The sequence below is a fragment of the Engraulis encrasicolus genome, chromosome 15 (genome assembly GCF_034702125.1).
Source record: "Engraulis encrasicolus isolate BLACKSEA-1 chromosome 15, IST_EnEncr_1.0, whole genome shotgun sequence".
Classification (NCBI taxonomy): Eukaryota; Metazoa; Chordata; class Actinopteri; order Clupeiformes; family Engraulidae; genus Engraulis; species Engraulis encrasicolus.
Window position 1 is genome coordinate 8,521,816 of NC_085871.1, and position 23,742 is coordinate 8,545,557.

At 42.6% G+C, this 23,742-nt stretch overlaps 1 protein-coding gene across 3 annotated transcripts in view; it reads left to right on the top strand.

Moving 5' to 3' along the window:
• Positions 1 to 953: 953 nt before the first annotated feature.
• Positions 954 to 23,742, top strand: part of fam3c (FAM3 metabolism regulating signaling molecule C) — a 26,095-nt gene continuing 3,306 nt past the window's right edge. The window contains exons 1-8 of one of the 3 annotated variants that reach the window (XM_063216962.1): positions 954 to 1,286; positions 1,905 to 1,945; positions 2,474 to 2,581; positions 4,447 to 4,473; positions 5,384 to 5,419; positions 13,940 to 14,063; positions 15,515 to 15,573; positions 23,157 to 23,207. In XM_063216962.1, the coding sequence (XP_063073032.1) occupies positions 1,930 to 1,945; positions 2,474 to 2,581; positions 4,447 to 4,473; positions 5,384 to 5,419; positions 13,940 to 14,063; positions 15,515 to 15,573; positions 23,157 to 23,207 (421 nt within the window). In that variant the 5' untranslated portion in view covers positions 954 to 1,286; positions 1,905 to 1,929. The remainder of the gene's footprint in view (positions 1,287 to 1,904; positions 1,946 to 2,473; positions 2,582 to 4,446; positions 4,474 to 5,383; positions 5,420 to 13,939; positions 14,064 to 15,514; positions 15,574 to 23,156; positions 23,208 to 23,742) is intronic. The other 2 variants (XM_063216963.1, XM_063216964.1) reach the window with 2 other exon arrangements.

The following is a 23,742-nucleotide window of genomic DNA, read 5'->3' on the forward strand; positions in this document are numbered from 1 at the left end:
AATGTGTTGGGGCAGTGCAAAAATATTCTTAGGTCCAAAAATGGGTCCCAGTAGAACTTTTGGAAGCACAGATCCAACCAACAGAGCATACAGACCAACCCCATTCAGATAACCCATAAGATGACACCACTCCCTTATGGCCAGTAGCCAAGTGGTGATACAGGCGTAGTCTCCTCACCTTGAATGTAAATAAAAGCCAGAGGTTCTGTCTTTCTCTCTAAATGAAAATAAAATAGGCTATAACTGCATAAAAATGGCAGTAGGCCTAAGTAAATAAGTATGCCCTTCATTATCCCACAATGGGGAAATTCATGTATTGCATCACCAGTAACATATGCCTAGGCCTACAGCTTGTGCAAACAAAGACGAAATACATACAGTCCAAATAAATAGGGCCTATAAAAGTGCATTAAAACACAGGGAGTACAGTGTTATCAGCATCATAAAAGGAGGAACTAAAAAGTAATTAAGATTAAAAGGAGGGGGGGTCACAGCAGCATTAATGCTCATATCATAATCACCATCACCACCATCATCACCATTGTAGGCCCTACCGCAGAGATCTGTTGTACAGTCTAACTGCAGAAGGAAGAAGGGACCTGCGGTAGGCCTACCATGTTTTTTTAGTTTGGGTGGAGGAGTCTGTTACAGAGGCCTCAGTAGGGCTGCCACTGTTCCATGCAGAGGGTAATAGGAGCCTAAGTTATTGATGACAGTTCTAATACAGTAGGCCTAGTACAATCAATTACAAATATGCTTGCCTAAATGTTACTGTAAACCAATTAGCTATTAGAATGGAACAGACTGGGTTAGTTCTGGATGTAAAATAGTCAGGCAAAAAGTGTGTTAGATCAACCAAACAGCAGGCATTCAGGAACGCAATTTGGTCTTCCCGGAAGCACAGACTCACGGTGAAGAGTGGGTGGAGACTCCCCTCGTCCGTCCGTGGCATTCGAGCACATCGGTGATAACAAGACAGAGAAGACTACCGTGAAACGACACCGCAACTGCATACTCAGGTGAAAGCAGAGATTTCTCTTCTTAGCGGGGAGTCCTGTAACACACAAAAGGAGGTCGCGTTAAAGTCTCGGTGTCAAATGCATGCTTGTCTTTCTTGTTCTTCGCATAGACGCACAAGCCGTGGAGGTTATTTGGCACCGCGAGGGACAGCCGGACTAACTTTAGATAGTAGGCTAGCTAGCCAACGCGTCTGGCTAGGTAGGTAGCAAAGTATTCAGAGCAAGCTGACTTTACATGAAATATCTGTGACGTGGTGACATTTGCAGGTAAGTCCTCGTGAATTGATAATCTACCGCGACACTTAAATCACACCTATTCATCTACACTTCTCATTTTAGTTGATATCTGTTTTAAGTTAAAAGTCAAGTGACAGCTAACAGAAATGTCTTCTTGCAAAGGAAACGACACCATGGTGTATTTTTTTAATGTCTGTTACATTGTTATGACGGCACTGAGATTCTCACTTTCTGCAGGCATGAGGGACAACGTTGTAACAAGTCGTTTTATGTCACTATGATCATATCGTTGACTGTCGCTTTGGTTAGCGTTAGCTGTGTTTGTCAGTTAGGTTAAAATCCCAAGCCTTGAAACCAATAGCCTTGAGTAGTGTGTGTACACACACATGTAAACACAGCTGCAGGCCTACATTTTGTTAATTTAGCGTCCTCACTCAGGTTACAGATATTCTATTCAGCAAAAGCTTGTGTTACTTGAAAGGTGTTGTTAACTCTTATCATGCATGGCAAGAGTAGTTTTGGGCAACCTTCCGGGTTCTGCTTTCATGCTGACGTTTCGTTCACCTACAGTCGATGTTTGACCTCTTGTGATAACATCCCGAATATGTCTGAAATTACAAGCGGATGTTTCTCTTTTTTCCCTGGCAGTGAAAGTTAAGCTGTTACCACGAACATGATTAGACCTGGAGGTAAGACACTCCAAAATTATGCACAAACACAGGTGTCCTAAGTTAAAGTACAAGTAAATTCTGGTGACACCTGACCAGTTATAGTTACACTGTAGGCCACCTACTGAAGTAGGTTGTGTTGTTAAAAAACACATAGATTAAACTTCTAAAAATAATTGGAAAAAAAGATAAATGCCACAAATGTGACGTGTAACTACAGCACGTCTGTTTGCTTCTTCTTTTGATACCTCTGGACATGACATAACAAGCCAACCTTAAACAAATCTTTCACACTTCTATACATTATAACAATTATTGAAATGCCATTCTTTTTTACCACCATGCCACCCCTCTGTACTGGTAGCCATACTCCTCTCTGCTGTTAGGCTGATGTTTCCTAAAGTCCTTTCCAGTTTATGTTCTTCTCTATTCACGGATATGATGTTTTTTCTATCTGTATTGGCCATGATATAGCCATAGCTGTTGAAATGGCAATACATGTAAACAATCAATCAATCAATCAATCAATCAATTAATCTCTATTCTCAGGTGTTCTTAAGCTGGCAGCGGTGGCTGCTGCCTTTCTGTTAGCCGTCTTCTTTGCTTTCGAGCTCCTAGATATCAACATGGGGGAGTTTAACATTGGACAGATGTTTGGTAAGTATAACATGTGATCGTACCTCAGCTCTGGACAAATCACAAAATGGGATGGTGTTGTGTTGCATTTGAGTATATTACATTTACAGTAACACTTTATTTTAAGGTTCACACATTAGGCACTAATGCATGCCTTACTGTCTGTGTACGGGACTTGTAAGACACGTGTTAAGCAAAATCAATCATCTGTTAGGCATGTATTCACAAATTTGTTGTTCACTGCCAATAAGGCATTTATTATTGATAACCGTAATAAGGACCTAGTCGGCCCTTAACACACAGCTAATAAGTCGCTTATTAAGACTCTAATTTAGGCGGGTATGAGTGGCTAACATGTGAACCCTATTCTACCACAAGTACCACAAACATACTCTACACTCTTAATCTGGTGTAGAATCTACTGGCTGGTATTGTGGGCATCCCAGAAGAATTCCTAATTTCTTCAAACCAGTTCTTCATGTTTTGACAACTTGGTCTCTGTCTATGATTCCAATGCCAGTAATTACAGGAGTAATTATGATGTAATTCCTCCATGAGTGATGGCTTGCTTTGGCAAGTCAAGGTAAAAAAAGTAGTTGCAAGTTCATACTTTAAGTTGGTGTATTAAGACCAACTAACTCTCATGTCTCGTGTTGAGACACTTCTAACAGTGAAACCACGTTTGTGGAACTGCTCAGTGAAACCATTAAGCTGAAGTATCAGAAAGGATTTGGCTGTGGCTGGCCCCTTATGACCTCTCTCTCTCTCTCTCTCTCTCTCTCTCTCTCTCTCTCTCTCTGGGAAAGTTGTCCATCCTGAAAAGATCAACCCATGAGAACTTCTATTCCATTACAGAGCAGTTTTTGGCTTTTCACTCGAAACCATTCTGAGATGCCAGCAAATAGGTTTAGGTATAGGTTTTTAATTCTTGTCTCGTGAATTATGCATTACTGCTTTGTCAATGATAGCCCTTTTCCACCAACTCAGTACCATAGTGGTGCAAAGTGCCAGTGTGCCCTGTTTGAAAGTGGTCCTCCTTGCTTGTATGGACTGGAAAGAAGCAGGTGGTCTTTACAAAGTCTTGGCCCTGGTGGTGGTGGCACTGCTCCCAGTAGAGTGAAATGGTGAGAGTGCACCCCTCCCCAAAACTCAGTGTTTCCTTCTCAAATAGAATTAATGCTTAATGAATACTTTTCAAATAGAATAAAAGCTGTGGAGTTGTTTGCTGGTGCCAGTGCTGGTACTGATGCTAGTGTTTTATCAGAACAACATCATTATGGAGAGACCAAAAACAAAACCAGAGAGAGTAGAGAGAGAGAGAGGTTCCATTGGTCCATTGTTTACAGGTTCTATTATTGCAAGGGGGAGGGGGAGAAAATCCCCCTTTAGGCAGACCTAGGCAGACCTAAGGACTGTTCTATTCAATGCCAGGAGTATTATGACACGCCCCTTTAGGCAGACCGGAACCTGGTCATGTTAGGTGCCCATAGCAACCTATTACATTGGCATATCTCTATATACTTAAAGAATCTCTGACAAAACAGTCCTGACGAATGGGCAGGGGGAGAGGAGCTACAGTATAGATCAGGATAATTCATGGGACGTTGGCACCTTTTACCAACCGGTCAAATGCGGGTAAAAACTTGCATTAAGTGTTTGTATTTATTTCGGTTATAAAAAAAACTCGGTTACTCAGTCTCTGCTGTACCAAGAATTTTTTGAAGTATTGAAGAAGTTATTTTTCGCAAGCATGGAGAACTGGTAGATGAAGCCATGCCTTCTGAAAAGGCATCCAACAGGTAGCTCTACAATACCAGTGAGTGTAATGTGATGTCATATTGTGACCTTGATTCTCTGACTCCTCTCTTGTCTTTCCTTCCACACAGCTCGGTCGGCACCACAGGACCCTGTCCGTAAGTCACTTGTTAATTGGGTCACTCCTCTACTGTCGCCTACTACTGTTACTTGGTTCACTCCTCTACACTCTCTGGCTGTACTTGTGTGTGAACTATCTAATGTCACATACTATTGTTGTGTGGAATCTGAAAAGTTGCATATCTTTTCTCGTGTGAATTCCTAAGTGTCACGTGTGTGTGTGTGTGTGTGTGTGTGTGTGTGTGTGTGTGTGTGTGTGTGTCTGTGTGTGTGTGTGTCTGTGTCTGTGTCTGTGCGTGTGACTATGGTGAGGGGTGAACTGAGGGGGTGTTAGTGGTGAACAAAACCTGCGTGGGTGCGGGTGCTTGTGTGATTGTGGTGTGGTGGTGATGAGCTACTGAATTTGGATTTTTGACAAATTGGTGTTGTGTAAACATGGTGGGGTTACAGGTGCCTTTCTGGGAACTTCATGGTTGGAGGATCGGTAAATCGGGCCATTCTGAAAGCTGTCCTTTCACATTTACTGCTCAAAATCAGAGCATTTATGCGTCATTTTTAGTGTCACTTCTTTCAGACACTGTGAAACATAACTATTAGGGGTTATTTCCAATTAGGTGGTGTAGGGGTTTAAAACAAGCACCTATATTGGCCCAAATATAAGACCATACAATATACAAGTTTGATGTGGCCAAGACAATTTCTTGACCTCTCCATTACTGAGTGTTTTGGCATCATTGTGAAGGATGATGACCGAATTATTCAGGTTTAGTCAAAACATTAATTTTGCGCTATTTTGTCTAGTCTGCAGAAATAAGAATACCTACCGTTTAAAGCACTATTTTTAGGGGGGAAACCCTGTCTTATAAGCGGGCCAATATGGTAAGAAAACTTAGTAACGTAGTGAGCTGAAATTCCTAATGGAAGTGTGTTATGACTTAATTTTCTCAGAAGGGCAAGGCCAGCCAGGCAAGGCCATACCAAAAGGTATGTAACAACAAAAACTCATCAAACTGCCTTTTCCTTGATTGTGATTGGCTAAATCACATTCTTAGCCGTTGTGAAAGGAACATAACCTTCTCAAAAGAACAAAGGTAGCACTACTTGTGTTTAAACCTAGTGTGACGGACGTGTTCACCACGTCGTCAACTACAACAGTTCGGCCATGGTACAGTACGATAGCGGAGGTACAGCACAGAGGTACAGTACGATAGGACCAGTCCTCCAGCCCAGCGCTATCGATACTGTATGAGGCTTTTGGAGGGAGGCTTACTAACATTCCACACTATCTCTGCTATTTAGCTTCCGTTACACTAGCTGTCCAGCCATATGCAACTTTTTAAATCATACAGGAATGCCAACAGTTAAGCATCTCTTTTCACAGTACATTACACTTAGCTGACACTTTTTTTAATCCAAAGCGACTCACGATTATTTAGGTACAGGGTATTGGTTGCAAGCCCTAGAGCAATGAGCGGTTAGATATCTTGCTCAAGGGCACTTTAGCCATGGGTGAAAGAGGTGCCGGTAAGGATGGGATTTGAACCCGCAACCCTCTGATTTAAAGGCCAGCACTCTAACCATTGACCCATGGCTGCCCCTTTTTAATCCCTGTACATTAAGTGGTGATGTCCAAATGCAAACAAATCTGGACCTTTAAAGGGCTCCGCATACTTAACGTGCGCAATTTGGCGCGAGAACCATTAAAATGTGGCAGACATAGTCAAAAGCACCATTTACAGGCTTTTGCTTGCATTTTCGGAAGTGTGCCCTCTGCTGTTCATGAGAGAAACGGCAGAATCTGTCGCAACTCGTAGAGGGAGTTCTAGAGATGTATAAAAATAGAAAGCCAAACACAGCTGCTGTAGGGCTACTGAACGTCTGACTTTTGACTTACCACAATGATTTTTGTTGTACCCTACGTTGCCAGATCATTCCAAGACCATGTGAGAGCATTGTTCTGGCTGCAGAATTTATAAATAGATCGCCAAACACAACGTGCTTCTGAACAAAGTAAACAATTGTTTCACTGAACAACATTTAAGGGAGAAGATAAAATAACTCTCTAAGACATTTTATTATCCTCAAAATGATGCAGGGTCCATTCTGTAGTACAGTAGCTGTAGCCATATCTCTTCGCAACTCCTGCTTTGTCTGCCTACATGCATGGTCGTTGGTGGCGCACGCCAAGTTACCAAAAATGTGGGGTGCACGACCTCGCGCCGTGGCAGCTTGCGGAGGGGCGTGTGACGTAATTTTGAGCGCACGCCATCGTCGCCAGGGAGGTATGAATGAGGTTAGCGCCAGTGATGTAAACTATGAATCCACCTTAAGTCTCCTCTATGCTGTACCCAACAACACCTCTTACCTGTTGGAAATTCAGCAAAAAAGAAAAAAACAAGTCCGACAGGCGGACAACAGATGCGTCCGTCTATGCCCGTTCTGAACCTTTTTTGCCCAAACGCCCCCTTGGCCTCCTCATAACCTGTCAAGGCAATTTATCAATAAGCCTACCATGTACTGTATAAGCCTGGATTTGAAAAAGTACCATAGGATTTCAACAGTGTTGGGCAATTTACTGAAAAACTGTAATGCATTGCTGATTACATGTTACTGTCTTTTCAAAATAATCCCTTACACTACATTTAGCAATGTGGGGACCTAAGGCGAATTTAGCTTAGGGGGGCCATCGGTCCATCCCATATCACATTTTTTTTAACATAAAATCTCTATTTTTGTTAGGCTATTTTTTTTTTTTAAATCACTTTTTTTTTTTTTTTTTTTTTTTAATTACAAACATAAAAAACAGGCAAACATTACAACCCTTTCTGGACAGATTTCAATGAATAGGCTATTTGCAATTTTGCATAGGCCTACATTAAATAAACTAAAATGTGAAATTCTCTTTTCACTTTAATATGAGAGCAGTGATGTCCCCCCCTCACTGAAGTGTTATTTCATGTGTGAGCATGATGCTGTCACCTATTTGAAGTGACGTTGATGTTGGATTTCATGGAATACTTTTAAATGCCGCTTTGGGAAGAAAACAGAGTAGGCGACAGGTGAACTGTATTTCTGTCAAAACAGTGGTTTGCAGGCGTTTGCGTTTTCACGTGGATATTGTCTTCGTGGACCGTAACAGACAAACCGTAAGTTCCATAAACTAATCAATGAGACATTGGCTACGTGTACATGATGTTTTTAAGTCCGATTTAATAAATGCGATTTAAATAGATCGGATTAAGAGTTATTTTGCGATGTGTATACATGGCACTTTCACTTAAATGCGATTAAACGTCTGGGGAAAATAAAGCATTGCGATTGGACTGAGGACGCACGTGCTGAGCGAGCCAAATAAGGCACGGGGGCGTGGTTCAATGCCACCGAGATGCAGGTCATCTTCCCCACGAAAATCGTTGCCTCAGGCGGACTGAAATCACAACATTTCCCCCTTTCTCCCTGGATCATTTACAATGCTACATTAGCTACCCTGTTAGCATAGAAAAACGAGTGGTCAAATGGTAATGTGGAGTAACTTTGTTGTGCTTCATTACTTCGTGGGGCACTTTTACATCAATATATGGAAGCCACAACATTTATAGTCGCTTAGGGACTTTAAATTAAGCAAAACTTTCATGTGAAAATCAACAGGAAGTGCCGCCATGTTTTTCTCACTGGCAAAGAGCACGGTTGGTTTGCACGCATGAGCTCCAGGCCAAAACTGAGCGACTGCCACCTTGTGGACACAAGAGGGAATCACAGGAGGGAATCACAATTCAGAAACGCATCACGGGAGGGAAACACATCACGGGAGGGCGGACGGACGGACGGAGGGACGGACGGACACCAAAGCCTCTTATAGAGATGCGTGGGACGCATCTAAAAAAACATAAATCATACCACGTGTTACCAATTGAAGTGAGATCAAGTCAGGTTCCCTTAGTTAGGTGTGAGTTTCCAATGAACTCCTTTCATTCTCCTAGTCTCCTAAAGGGAGTCACATGAATACTGGAAAAAAAACTCCTTATGAACCTTTTTTTTTTTTTTTTTTTAAACGTTAGCAATCGTCTCTGCTTACAACACCTCCTCCACCTTTTCCTACTGGGTTATTTGCTTGTGTCTTGGGAAAAACAAGCCAATTAGGCAAACTGGAGGGTTGTATGCCAGTAATTGCAGATGAGTCCAGCAGTCTTACAAGAGTCAATGGGATCTGTATGTGGCGTTCACCCATCCATGATTGATTTTAGGTTGTAGAAGGAGGATGTTGCTGCTCTATGTGAACTCCACATACAACGTGTTGTCAGGGGTGATAGCAGTCCGGCGTGGCTGTAGAGAAAATATATATATTTCCCCAATATTAATAAAATAATAAACTATCGCGTGGGAGTTCATTAATGTATGGTGAAAATAAATGAGAGCGCAACAGCCTGTTGTAAGAGACGCGAAAGGAACCCAAATGAGCAGCAGCCCATAATTGTATCATCCCGACATCTTACTGAAAAATGTATCAATTTGTTACGTCTTGCTCTTGAGTCACTCACCACAGCACTGGCGGCAGTCTTCTAGTTCTAGTGAAAGGAGAAGTAGATTGTCAGTATGCACAGTAAAGAGAGTTCTAGGCCCCTACTGGTTACCCTTCTCAGATATTTTCACTGTCGACGGAGGCAAATCCAAAAATGGCATCTCGTTATACTGAAGAAACGGAAGAAAGTGCTGTAGGCCAAATCTAGACCATTTGGATTCCGATAAAAATTAGCAACTATTGTTAGCACAAATCCACATGGCTTGCTAGTTGTGATGGGTGTGTTGACCGTGTGGATGTCAGTGGAATACTAGTGAAATTCTGTGATCAAGAAAACGTTTGAAGGTAAGGCCATTTAGTTATTAATTTGCCCACTGTGGCATGTTGGCTTGGGCCCGAATGATTTTGCCTTGCGCAGGTTACTCCAAAAACCTGACCATAAACGGCTTATTGATGCGCATAAACGGGCTCAGTGAGAGTATATGTTTGAAATAGGTTCGTCTATTTTCCTCATTTATGTGCGCTAAATGACTGCGCAATGTTGACAAACTTTGATGGAGATAGACGTTCTTTCAAAAAAGTCTGTATGCTCAAAACGGTAGGCTATGCTATGCCCGTCATGATACTTTTTTTCTAGGTGTAGTGCGTAAATGTTGTCTGCATTGGAATAGCGGCTACCATTGCGACATGTCCAAATGACAATGGAATGCTTGGATCGCTAATGTTTGGCAAGCCTAGTTAGCCTACACCCCTTGTAGGCTAGTGTGAGCTGAGTTCGTGGATTTTGGTCTACTGTTGATTGAGGGATGGTGTTTTGCGTCATTCCTGACAAACCACGTGTCAAACTGATTTCAGGGAGATGTTTATATTAGTTATGCTGACTAAACCAACGCGCTCTGTGAAAACCCCCGAACAGCCTCGCACAGGTTCACACAGCCTTTCTCTCTCGCGCGCTCCCTGTCGTAGCCCTTCTGCGTAATCGAATCCAGTTATTCCACGCACGATGCACAGGTTGTATTAGGTGCATTCGATATGTGTCAACGCATGTATGCGCATTTAGACAGCAATGCACCCTGGATGGAAAATGCTGCATGACGGTTAGATTTCCTGTCAAACTTCGAAATTTCGTCGACGTTGCGTTGACGAGGTGACATGTCACATGGTGTAAAACTATCGCGGGATGAATGCGGCTGCAGTCAGATCTTGCAACCTCTGCAGTTGCTTATCCCCTTCAACGCTCGTCGGCGGACTGCCTCCGAGGTCACGCGCCCATGAACTGGTTGGTCAACAACTCACTCACGTGTGTATATGGGTCTTGTCTCACACCTCTACACAAGTTTGCGCAGGTCCCCACTTCAGCTCCTCCTCACTGCCTGTCCCCCCACTCCTCACACGTGGTGTGTTAGTAGAGCAAACCGGTGCGAGCTCATCGTCTCGTTCATATTTGTGGCCGACTTTAAATGCGCTGTATTTAATAACACCCACATCGTGACAACAAGTTCTCGCTGACGTCCGTTGCGCAACGTCGACGCTCGCAATGAAGTCGTATGCGCTTAGTGTCTGCACGCTCTGGGCTACTTAATCCCTACTCTCGGGCAGGGGGCAATTATCAATATCAGACTCCCATGAACTTCAAATACTTGGCTTGCGTTCATGTGGCCACCACGGTGTCACCTAGACATGCAGTGAATGTTCATCTTATCTTCACGCCCTGTGCTATTTTCATGTAGCTTAATTCGGTCCTGTCTTTGTTTTTGTTGCTTTCTGTTATCTTTTCAACTCGTACATTGTAATGGGCGTGTGTACACGCGAGTGATTTTCATGTATTTTAATTGACTACAACCCAATGCGAAAGTCGCGCAGTAGTCACACAGGCTATATATACTGTCCTGTCCGTAATAACCACTGGTTCTGTCATCCGTGGAGTCGAAATATGCGATGTGAACGTGGGCCTGCATGTAGCCAATCATGCGCTTGTGCCCTAAATGTCATGTACCGGTAATTAAAGGGCGTTTCCCTACAACGGAAAGGCAGGGGTTATAGACCATGGGGCCACGAGTAGGCTATCTAAACGTATGTCCGCAAGTAGCCTATACAAGTTATATGAGCAATGTCCCAATGAAAATGAAACTTATCAGCTTGCAGCAAATGTCATGTCATTTAAAAGTATTGCTCAATTAATTGGTAATCACCTCCTCTATTTTGGACAGAGTGTAGTTACTGTACTTTGGAGTAGTATTGCCTCCTACTGACCTGTCTTGGTATGGCTGCTACATATGTAACTTTCAGTTAATTCAATGTGGTAAAATATGCACCATGTTTTCAGAAATGCATTCTGGTGTTGAAATGTTGCATTGGTTCAATACCCACCTCAATAACTTTAGTGCAACATCACAAGCCTAGAATGCATTTCTAACTGCATACGTTGGTATTCGTTTTTACAGCTAGAATTGAACGTGGTGGTCAGTTTCTTTCAGCCAAGTGCTGTAGCCTACCAACAGGGAAATGATCTGTGTTTTCGTGAATAACACTATAGAAATAATGCAAAAATGAAAACATTATCTTAAATGTTTGAATAATGTGTTTGAATAATAATAAGGCCTACATTACGTCTCATATGCAGTATGTCCCGTCGTCCCCCGGCCCCCCCTCCCCGACCAGGAAAAAAGTTCAGGCTCAGGATTTTTTTTCACTATCACCCCTGTGTTGTATATTTACATAGGCCTACAATACAATATACAGTAGACAAATCAAAATGATATTCTTAAATGAAAGGGGCATACATTCAACTCCCTCACCCAAACATGTTTCTTTTTTCTTGGTAATGCAACAGGGTTGCTGAAACGACTGAAGGATTTGTTTGTAAATCTGATTTTGTTTATACGTAATTTGCTAGCTCCAGTTTCAGTCTTACAGTGGAAAGTGTTGTGACTGTTGTGCTTCTGACTGTTCAGGAAAACAGACTACGTTTAGGTGTAGGAGTAGGAGATGTGTACTTGTAGAGTTGTGTGTGTATCTGTTCAGGTGCATCATTGACCAGCTCAACTGCAAGCCTTTGTCCCAGAGATTGTGGGTACTTCTCAAAGTGAAGTGAACGCCCGGTGTGTCCAATTATTAATTACACTTAGAACTAGTTATTGGTTAGTCTTTGGTGAAATCCGTGAATCCGTGAAAAATGGGTTTAACTCATCCTAGCAAGGCTAGGACACTTAACTTTGAGAAATACCATGTGTGTGAGCATAAGGTCCTCATGAATTTACACTTATCATCCTATGTCTTCCTCTTACCGCACAAATGCTCCAAGCGCGACATAAGCAATTCCAGCGACTTTGGATTGAGTCGTTGGTGAGAGAGGAGACAAAAGCGATTTGGGCGACTAGGGGCAATTTGAGAGAATTGGGCGACAGTTTGTAGTTGGACTTGAGCGAATATTATGCAAATGAGCTATGATGCGGTTCGGCGACAGCCACCACAGCCAATTGGAATGTTTACACTCTGCTTTTAATGGACGTACTCTCGTATCACTCTTACTGCAAAGTCCAGCGATTCTCTGTCGTTTAATCTCGTCGCCAGTTAATCTGTTGAAGTACTTTGGGCTGAGTCTTGTACAAATTAGTCTTTCTCACAGTGACGTCAGATAAGCTCTGTTTTGACGCAGGCAGAGAACATTGGCGTGCAATTTTATGTCTAACTTACACCAGCCTAGAATGCACTGAATGGGAGGTGTCTGACATTGTGTATAGTAGGCTCATTGTACAGTACTAATACAGCTATTAAATATGACATTTTGGCCTAGCAGAAGCTATGCTTTTATCCAAAGCAACTTACAAATTAGGACCTACTCAGCAACCATACAATGTGTGTGGGGGGAAAATACAGAGTACTCAGGCCTACAACGGTCAGTGTCTATGATTAGGTTTAGTGTTGTTCTGCAAACTTGTCTGTTTGAAACTGCCACATAAGATGTGTGATTAAATATGTAGTTATTACTGAAATTGTTATGTGTAGGATTCAGTGTTTTGTCCCTGCTACATGTGGTTTGAAAGGGCCTTGTGCCACGTTCTTGGACTACTGACTTAATTGTCTGATTATTGTTCTAGAGCAGTACAGTTATACTTCCCTGTCACTGGATGGATCAGATTATGGAAGGCACTGCTACAAGAGCCTACAAAAGAAGCTAGTGTACAGTTTGCTCAGGGAGTGTACAAATTCCTCTCTGTGGCGTCATGTGTTTGCCAGATGATGCGTAGACTTCAATGTGCGTAGATCAGGAGTGGGGAACCTATGCCTCGTGGGCCGTTTACGGCCCTTGAGGCCGTCTTATCCGGACTCCGGTGTATTTAATGTTATGCAGTTTCACATGAAATGTGACTTGTTGAATCTTAGAAATTACATTTGCAATACAATTATGTTATATTTTCAGGGAACCTAGTGAAAATGGGGACTGTTGTGAGGGTGGCCACCTTCAATATAGGCCTAAAGTGCAGGAAGAAATCCTGGTTTGTGTTCATAGTACAGCCCTTGGAGGACTTAATACAATTTGAAGTGGCCCTCGAATGAAAATGGTTCCTCTCCCCTGGCGTACATGATGGGTACAGTGATGTGTTTCCGGTCAATGGCAATAGTTTTGTTGGAGTTAAGATGACTAATATGAAATGTAATAGTTGTACTTTGTATAAGAGTAATAATGTGATGTGTATATTGTGTATGTATCTATGCATGTGTGTTGCCGTAGATACGTGAAAGGATCAGCAGAACAAATTTGTAGTCATGACTGTGATTTTGTGTTATGAATTTGATTGGCATATTTTCTACCTATAGACCTACCAGACTCACCATACCTATACATGTACTCGTTGAAATAGACATTATTTTAAGTCACTTTTATAGAAATACATTGACAACCTACAAAATGAATGAATGAATGGATATATAATCAAATTAATATTTTTTTGTTTTGGTTTAACTTCCGGTGGTCTCCGTAGCGACGCGGCCTCCAAGGAACAAGTGTGGCCTGTCCAAGACCTGCCCTGATGGCCACTTCTCCTTCAAGATGGCCAGCGGGGCCGCCAGCGTCGTGGGACCAAAGATGTGCTTTGAAGACAATGTGTAAGGCTCAATCATGTTCATCGTAGATGTTTTGTTTTTCTCTCTTTCTTCTTAAAAGTGTTTTTTCGGGTTTTCATTGTGAAAGGATAGTGTAAGAGGAGGCAGGAAATGAGCAGGAGAAAGAGATGGGGCAGGGATGGGAAATGACCCAGAAATGGGAATAGTCTAGTCGTGGTCTCCATAGGCCCAATAGTGTAACCCAGAAATGAAATAAATAGCCTATATGAAATAAATAGCCTATATGTAGGCCTATACAGTATATTGCACAGGGCATGTATCCAGGTCAAAACTCCCTCTTGACCAGATTCTTCAGGTTTTCACCATCTCAACACCCAAATAAACATATTTTACCCACAGAAAAGTTATTTTGAGCCAGAGTTCACCATATGAAAGTGATTTGGTGCGTATGCAAATTAGCGCATAATTGATAATGTATGCCCTCATTTCCATATCTAAACATCAAAATACAAAAAACATCCAATACATTTTTTCCTTCTCTCATCATCAGTAATCAACTGAGAAAGTTTCATGGTGATAACTATTATTTTAATTTTTTAGCCTATTCACCTGTAGTAGTCTTACCTTACAATATATTTATGCTAATTATGCAAATTGCTCAAAGTGCAACTTTGGGATGACCCAGGTTTGGGAAATGACCCACGCTGTCCCCCGATGCTGTGTTTTCCTGTGTGTTCCCCATCATCATAGCCTGGCTAATTTAGCTGAACTATGACTTGAAATTAACAGTCTTGCCCTGCACCATTGATTATACTGAAGATTGTGGGTGGAACCAGCCTTTTGATATTCGACTTGCTACACAGATTCAAACACAAATGCACAACTAGTGTTTACACAAACTGCATTTTTTCCCAAGGTCTGCTCTTAAAACTATTTGTAATTTTACAAGTCTTTATAATTGTAATTGTAAATTTATAACATTCATTGGCAATTGGAATGTGAAGGCTGAATCACATCAATTGTAGCTGTTAAGTTTTTCTTTTCTGTGTATCCTCGATTTTAAAGATGTGCTTTGAAGAAGATGATCAGATAGGTCTATTTATCTATGCTGAGAAACTCTCCACATCCCGGTCAGGACAGACCTGTTATGGGATGGGTGAATGCTTACAGTACTCACCCAGCTGGATGGTCTGGCCCCATGCCAAGTTGAACATTAAGTTGTAGATCCTAACAGGTGTGTGTGTGTGTGCTTGTGTGTGTGTGTGCGTGTGTGTGTGTGTGTGTGTGTGTGCTTGTGTGCTTGCACGCGTGTGTGTGTGTGTGTGTGTTTGTGCGTGTGTGTGAGAGAGTGTGTGAGTATGATGAATCATGTGACATTCATGTATACTGCGTACAGTGTTACACAGCCCACCACCTGTCTATTTTATCACTTCCTCACTCTCTCTTGCGCTCTCTCTCTCTCTCTCTCTCTCTCTCTCTCTCTCTCTCCATAGTGTGATGAGTGGGGTGAAGAACAACGTGGGTCGTGGCATAAACATCGCCCTCATCAACGGTATGTCACGCCTCGCGGTCTGCACGGCAATGCCTTTCGGCATGTCACTTCTAAGCCTGCAATGTTTGCTCTGAATTAATGACTGTATTTTTGATACATTGTTCTGAAATTTAAAAGAGTTTACTTTGGCAAATGTCCACGGGGCTAGTTCTGCCTTATAAAGCCACAAGGCTGTACAAAGCCACAAGGCACCACCTACACGTGCACTGTGTGTACTAGAGTGTGGCTCGGGCCGTTTTTTTCTGTCCGAGCCCGGCCCTTGGCCGACAGAAAAGTGATCGAATCCGACCCGGGCCCGAGACTAAATAAAATGTTTGTGTCCGAGCCCGATCGAAGCCCGAGACCAGTTTCATAACAACAGAACCATGTGCGCAAGCAAGATTTTCTATGTGAGCTCCATATTCTAAATAGCACGTAATAAATAGATAGGCAAAGACGTTTGGATGAGGCAATTTGCAGTAGCCTAATTTAATTACACACGCATAGTAAGTAAACACACACGCACACACACACATGTGACGGCGCCCCTTGTGTTTCTTTTGGTTAGACTAGCCAGAGATGTTGGGTGCGGTGATCGAATGCATGGGAGGGGCATGAGAGGATAAGAAAAGTGAAAACTAACGAATAAGTTTTGGATACAGTCAGCACGGCTACCGGAGCAGTTGTTACGTTGTTGGTGGTGCAAATAAATCCCCGCGAGCCCTGTGAAGCTGCTGCTGTCCCTTATTGTTAAGAAGGAAGTGAACCCCGAAAAACAGTAGTCTGTTCGACCCTACAAGAGAATCAGTGATGCGCGGGTCGACGAAAAAACAAGACACACCCGACCGCTTTTTTCCCTAGTCCGCCCGCTTGCCCTGCCCGCAAGAAATATTCATGGAAAATATTGACCCGGCCCGCTTCCCGACCCGCCTTTGAAAATAGCCGTGCGTCTTTATGAACACCCTAGCGTCATTGGCAAAGCACAATGAGTGCGAAACCATTACAATTGTAGCCTATAAGAAAATATGTAGGCTATATCCATCACTGCACTGTTTAGAGAGCACCCTCTGTGTTCTTCAAAATGCACTCAATGGTTGCACCTGCTGCACCAGTTGCGCGCAGAAGATATTCGGCCGACGCAGGAGCCCAAGTCTCCTGCAGAGCGCGTGGCACCATCGTAGTTATTCAGCCATATAAACTTTGATCTATTTCCCAAAAAATGTCCCTGTCTGCTAGTAAACTATAGCCTATTGGCTAGCCTATAGCCTACTTTAAAATTCGGCATCATTTCAAAGGTCCTGACCGACCGCACCCGACCCGAATTTCATTAAAAATAATATTTCATAACCCGTGCCTGCGGTCGACCGCAGTTAACTGCAAGCGCCCGCTGCTTTCGGGTCAGCCCGCGCATCACTGAAGAGAATGCATTTTCCCCTGATCTCCATGCGGTAGATAATATCAGCAAAGGGTGCACGCGCAGTTACAACTGTACAGTAAGTGACAACAATTCTACGTGAAGGACATGGCATGTCACAGCGGACAAAATAGTAACAGTAAACCTCTCCGCCCCTACCTTACTCCATGTAGCGTGTGCGTCGTCTTAGTTAGAATCTATCCATATTGTGCTCCTCTTGCTAGTCCACGCTGCGAATGTAATCCTCGCGAATAATGCAGTGACAAACTTCGTAATTTTATGTTCAACCTTCAAGAAAGCCTCGAAGGCATACTAAAACGTAGTCCTACACTACAACAAAAGACCACACATCCACTGACAACTGTTGATTCGGTGATTATTAAGAAAGCAAGTTGACTCGGCATCCATGATCCGTGCGCATCCAAATGTTGCCACTGGTAACTGGCGCATTTACATACAGCCAATAATAATCTCTCGCACGAATGGTCTACCAACATTTTCATAATGCATATTCAATTACTTATTTTTTAAATCACAAAACTGACGTGTGCATGGACTGAAACTTTTTCTCTGGTTGTTTATAATTTTCACAATGTAGGCTATGTTTGCTTTGAGACCCGAGTCCGTCAGACATTCTATTTTTTTTGTCCGAGTCCAGCCCGGCCCGTCGGGTTCCGACCAGGCCCGTCGGGCTTCGGTCGGGTTGCCATACTCTAGTGTGTACTACATACAGTACATACACTACATGTGTATACTACGTTTAAAGCCCGATTCGGACGGGACTTTTATTACCTATGGACCCCCGGTAATTCGGAATAATTACAGAGAATGTCTGAGTTCTTAGTCCTGTGTGAATGTGCCATGTCCGCGATTTGTGAGGTAATAATTCCGCCGCGAATTACCTACTGTATTTCGGCGAAACTCAGATGTCCTGGGGTAATTTTACATAGGCACGCCGTCTGCACTCCCTTGTAATGTCTGTGAATTGAGTAAATAACAGACGTTTATTTATCCCGTCCGAATGCGCCCCGGAAAATGATCATCACTGATCATCTTGTTTCATCACTTCATTTCCTGAGCTTAGATGTATTAAAAGAAAATGCATCCAACAAATACTGACAACAAAACTGTGGCTAGTTGAAAGCTTAAATGGCTTGTGAGTCTGGACAACCACTAGCTACTGCCGACAGTGAGTAACACTGTGACCACTGAGCAAAAAGTTATTGTCAGGCCCTGCTGTAAACTATATGCTGTTAACTATATGCTGTTTGCCAGCATTTTACAACTACTTTCCAGTGCTGTGAACTACAGGGCTGATAGTATTCAGGCTCAGTGCCCGATTTCAGACTTGACAGAGTTTACAATAATGAAAACATGGAGAATATTTAGTCATTAGCTCATTCTTATTTCAAAAAGTGTGAAGGTTTTAGACTCAGGATCGTCTTCTATGATCAGGCCTGGTACTATGTGTTTCCTCACTGTGCTTGAGCCAAGCAATAACCTCTCCATTCAGTATGGGCGGAATTCTCCCACCTGCTTAAGTCAAAAAAAGCGCGCAACAGCGCCTCCGCGCCTCCGCGGTTACTCAAGTCTGTGATTAAGCTGAGTTTACGCGCGATGTTACCAGTTGCGCACTTTGGGTGGGGTCAGGCCAAAATCAGGGAGTTTCGCATGTAAATGAATCCTAAGCGTATTCTCCCGTGCACTTATGCGCATTTTCCTTTACGCGCATCAAAGGGCTGTAGTAAGGTCAAGCGCCACTATGAGGTAAAATTTAATATTGCAATATTGCATTCGCTTGGCTCGCATTTTGAACATGTTACACGGTATGCTTTGTTGATGTTCCTTACCGTAAGCGTGAGTCCAAATCGAAATTCATTCACAGTTCCACATAAACATTCTACATTAATTGTGACAAAATATGACCAGCTGCCCAGAGCATGTTCTCATATCGGTGAACTTACAAACAAAAGCAGGTAATTAATGAATCAGTATGAGGATCATCATGTTGTCTCCACGGACGGTAACCAAAACCAAAAACACCTCGTCGCACCATGCACAAGTAGGTTAAGTTGACAAGGCACGTCAGACTAAATACCGCTGTTCCAGTCGTCCTAACAGCCACCCGAAGTATGCCTATTCAAAAACAACCTTCGCCATTTTTACTATGTTGTAGCCACGACGTTAAGTAAAGGGTTTTTATTGCAACTCCTCCACTTTTGTGATTTATTGGAACTCGTGCATATGTGCATGTAACTTGTTAAACTTTCTGAACTGATGCCCGACATACAAAACCACCACATACTGAGGTAGGCTACATGTTGTCCTATCTGTTTTTGTAAGGCAGAAAATATTTCCTGAATGTCATTACAGCTAAACGTAAAAAGGTAGGCCTACATATCAGAGCATGTCTTTGGCATTTCGCTTCTGGTCTCTATTACACCCCATCAGCTGCGCGTTTAAGTCCTGGCTTGGCATTGCATGCCCATGTCCAATTAATTCCCATATCTGCGACAGAATATTAAGTCTCCGTTTTTTCATGACGATCGATTTCCTTGTTCATTCTTCAGCATGCATGTAGCCTAAGTGTAATATGCTGACGGACAGCTGAGATCCACATATTTCCAATGATATTAATGTCACGTTGCTGTACAGAGAAGCGGAGAAGCACTTTTAAAAGTCAGCAAATACAATGTGCTTGTTTAACTGTGGGAATGATCAGCATTTTAAATCAGTTTTTGATTTCCGGAATTGTCCAGGCAACACGCCAAACTCAATTTTTAACCAAACGTTTAATCATGTTTATTATTTCAATCAACCTGTTGCGCACCAAAACGCTCAGGGCCTCGTTTCCGAAAGGGCCTTAAGTACTACTTAACGCTACGTGCTACTTAAGTTCACACGTAACACCATCGTAGAGCTCACGGAGCGTTTCCCAAAGCCAACTTAGCAAAGAACCATCGCAGGTTGACACGTAACTCTAAGAGAAATCCACGAGTGGTTTGGAGTAGTCTTAACGCGCTAAGATTGATCGTAACGGCATGGCACAGTGGAGACACCCACAGGATATGAAGGGAAAAGAAGAAACTTGCGCATAAGATTGCTGTTTTAACACGCGAGTGGCATGGCACAGTGGAGACACCCACAGGAAAAGAGGAAACTTGCGCTTCAAGTTGATGTTTTAAGACGGGAGTGTAAATATCATGGCACCACAGTTGACACTGTAACGAGAATAAGAAGGTAACATTAATTGTGTAAGTGTATAAAATAAAAGCGATGTGTTTGGAAAATATTTTACAGGCAGTAAAATAGTTCAGCTGTGTTTGATAAGTCAGGGCATTATTAAACTGTGATCAGTCATAATTTGTGTGGGTGCTTCGTGAACAAGACCAAGGCATCCACACGCAAAATAAATAGGGGGCTTCGGCGACCAGAGACAAGAGTGGTGATGTCGGAAGGCCACTACCGAAACATTAAAAAAAGAAAATCGGTCAGCGAGTCGTTGCGCCCTCTTTCATTTTCAAATACCCTAAGAAAGGGAAGGCGACGCAGAAAAGACACGATAGTTGTAGGCTAAGGGTAAACTATGACATAAAAAGGCAGCGATGGGGATTCGTGTAGATTTTTTGTTTTAATAACAGCAGACTGCCGTGCAAAATGTTCCTCACAATTGTTAAAGACTTGAGTGCGCGGTACTTTGCGCGCCGCTCCCCAAATGCGCATCCCAATTTGGAACTCCTAGGCCTACTTGTCTTCTTAAATATTAAGCACGGTAGCCAACTGCACACGCTTTGTCTGGTTTAACAGCGTATCTCATGGTTTTGCATGATTAACTTGTGTGTGTGCATTTTATTTCATTTGCCAACAATAACTCCTGGCGATAGTTGCAAACTGCTACAAATGTAGTCCCACCCTTATAGAACTTTTGATACTGACACACGCCTTACATTTTGTAAATGGTTTAGCAGCATGACGGCGCAGTTCACTCCGAGGACACTTCAGCACCACATATGTGGACAGCGATCCTTAAGAGCGACGCTACGAATGATCTTAGAGGCTGTGCACGCGCGTTCATGTACGAGTGTCTTTGGGAAACAGTCGTAGGAAATCTAAGAACATTCGTAGGATCACTGGTTAATGACACACGTAAGGCTAAGAACCATCGTTATCGGGAAACGAGGCCCAGCTCAGTTCCCGCCAAAGGTACACATTGCGTGTCCATCTCAATATCTCACCTCCACTACTCGCCTTGTGTTTGTGAAAATGAGCTGAGGTTAGATTTTGAGATGCTTTTGCACGAGGACTTTTGGCACGTGGTTCTAAATTCAAAGTTAAAGTTCAGTTTTGGATCTCAATGGACTGCCGAGGTTTTCACATGGTTGATCTGAAAATCCACGCTCCGTGGTTTCTTTGAAACCACAACTGATGAAGTCTGGGAAGACTCATCCCCCCATTTAGCATATATCACGCCCATGTTGTGCTACGCGCTGTTTTTCGGAGTTAAGCGCGAGGGGTGTGGTAATATTTCAGAGGGGAGAATGCGCGCAGGATCGAAGTGCGTAAAAAGTGCGTCCGTAAAACAGACTTAAGTGGAGACGGGAGAATTCCGCCCTATGTGCATTGCTAGATTACTGTTTTTGACTGTTCACATTATCAGTGCCAGTCATTACAGTCCCCATAAGTAAATCAGAAAACTGTTTGACATGACTCTAAAGGTTTTGATATGATGAATGTCTTCGGGCCTTCGGGCTTTTAAAAGGTAGTGAAATGTTGTACATGAAGATGGTCAAAATTGTGGCCAGTAAAAAGTAGTACACGGTATTTCTGATGAATGGTTAATTTTTTCAAACCCACCTTCTGCATTCGTCAGGTGCCTATCTCTTCAAAATAGCCAAACTTGAGTGAATTTATTTTTATGCAGCGAGTCGGACCTGAGTGATAGGAAATAGTGTAGCTTGCTTAACTTGAAGTTTTGTGATGATTAAGTTATATTTGTCTGGTTGAATTGTGAGGAAGTGTGTTATTGTATTTTGGAAAGGCATTGCCAAACATTATTCTTTTCTTTTGCTTTAGTACAGTAGTTTAAAAACATTTTGATGGTAGTAAAAAGGTAGTTAATTCAACTTGATTTCTGTATGAAGCCTGAATATAGTACTATCAGATGTACTGGGAGATGTTTTTCTGCTAGCATTAATGTGAGAGAGTTGTCTGCACACCTGGTATGAGTTCCACAAACATTATGCAGCATTTTGATCCACCAGTGGGATCCTTCTGCAAGCATTACCAAACTATTCAATCATTTTCCCCCAGGCTCTATAGTAACTCTGCAGTGCCTTTGCTGAACAGAGTATTATTTAAAGGGAGTTAACCTGTCATGCTTTCATAATAGCTACTGTACCACGCACAAGCTGAGTGTGTCGCCATGCAATTATTCAGGGTGGCCGTGGGTTCTTAAAAAGTTGTATTACATTTTGTTTTTGCCCTAAAGTCTTATTTTGTCTTAAAAGTTCAATCCATTCCAAATATCTTACATTCGTGGATCTTAATTTTAGGGAGGAACCATTGCATCATCCATGTGTTGTTGAACTTTGGAGGGGAAAAATTGTTTGGTTGCCATATGTGCAGAACCTGTGCAGTATTGCTTGCATAGATGTTGGGCTTTACGAGCACCCATCATCATTAGACACACGCGCCGTCTGAGCTTTTGCTTTATTTTAATGTATATGATCTTGCGAGTCTTATTCATAAATGTATTTATTTATTTATTTATTAATTTAAAAAATGCCATTGCAAAAAAGATATTCAAAATGTCTTTTCACTTCGTTAAACCTGTAGACCCCCTGTTACTGCATTTTTAAGTGTCAAAATAGAATTTTAATAACAGTGTAATTATCTGGCAATGCCTGTATTGTAGAGGTGCTAGCTAGGTAGTGTAAAGCTTTCCAGTCCTAAAAAGAATGCCAGTAAGTCACTTACTACACTCTTTCTACTGCATGTACAACATTGCAGGAAGTGGTTTTAAAACGATAAAATAAGTGAGCTCTTTATTGACATTGAGGAGCTGCAGCTTGTAAACCAGGTCAGCGTAATAAGCCATCTGTAGGCTTATCTGCACAGTGTTTCAGGTTCATCTCATGTTCTCACGTTTGTGTGTGTGTGTGTCTGTGTCTGTGTCTGTGTGTCTTTCCAGGCGAAACGGGAGAGGTTGTGAAGACTGGCTTCTTTGACATGTGGGCAGGAGGTGAGCAAAGTTATCTGTTGTTATTATATGGTTGTGACGTCATCGGTCGAATGCTCCATTCATTTCAACGGGGCTCCCCAACGTTCGCACGTCTGTTATGTAAGGGTTAACGTTCGGCGAGAAGGTCGCTACCGTGGAATAGCAGCACGACAGAGAGAATCTTTAGACCCCGACGCGGAGCGGAGGGGTCTTGTTCTCTCTGAAGTGCTGCTATTCCACAAAGCGACCGACTCGCCGAAAGTTAACCCGCTTATTATATGGATATACTTAAATGATTCACACATGCGGGGACATTTCTTTAGACCTATTTAATGTTAAGATTGTTGCTGCGCAAAACAAAACAGTGCCGTTGAGGAACACCGCTAGGCAACAGCTAGGTAGCCTAGGCTAGCCAGGACAGGTGTTGTCTATCACAGCAGCTGATTAGAGTGACAAAAGACCGGACCCCCTGCGGAGTGATATGAAACATTCGCTATAGCCACTGACTTGTATACAAGCCAGTGGCTTTAGCAGTGAACGTCTTGTTGCCAGCGGT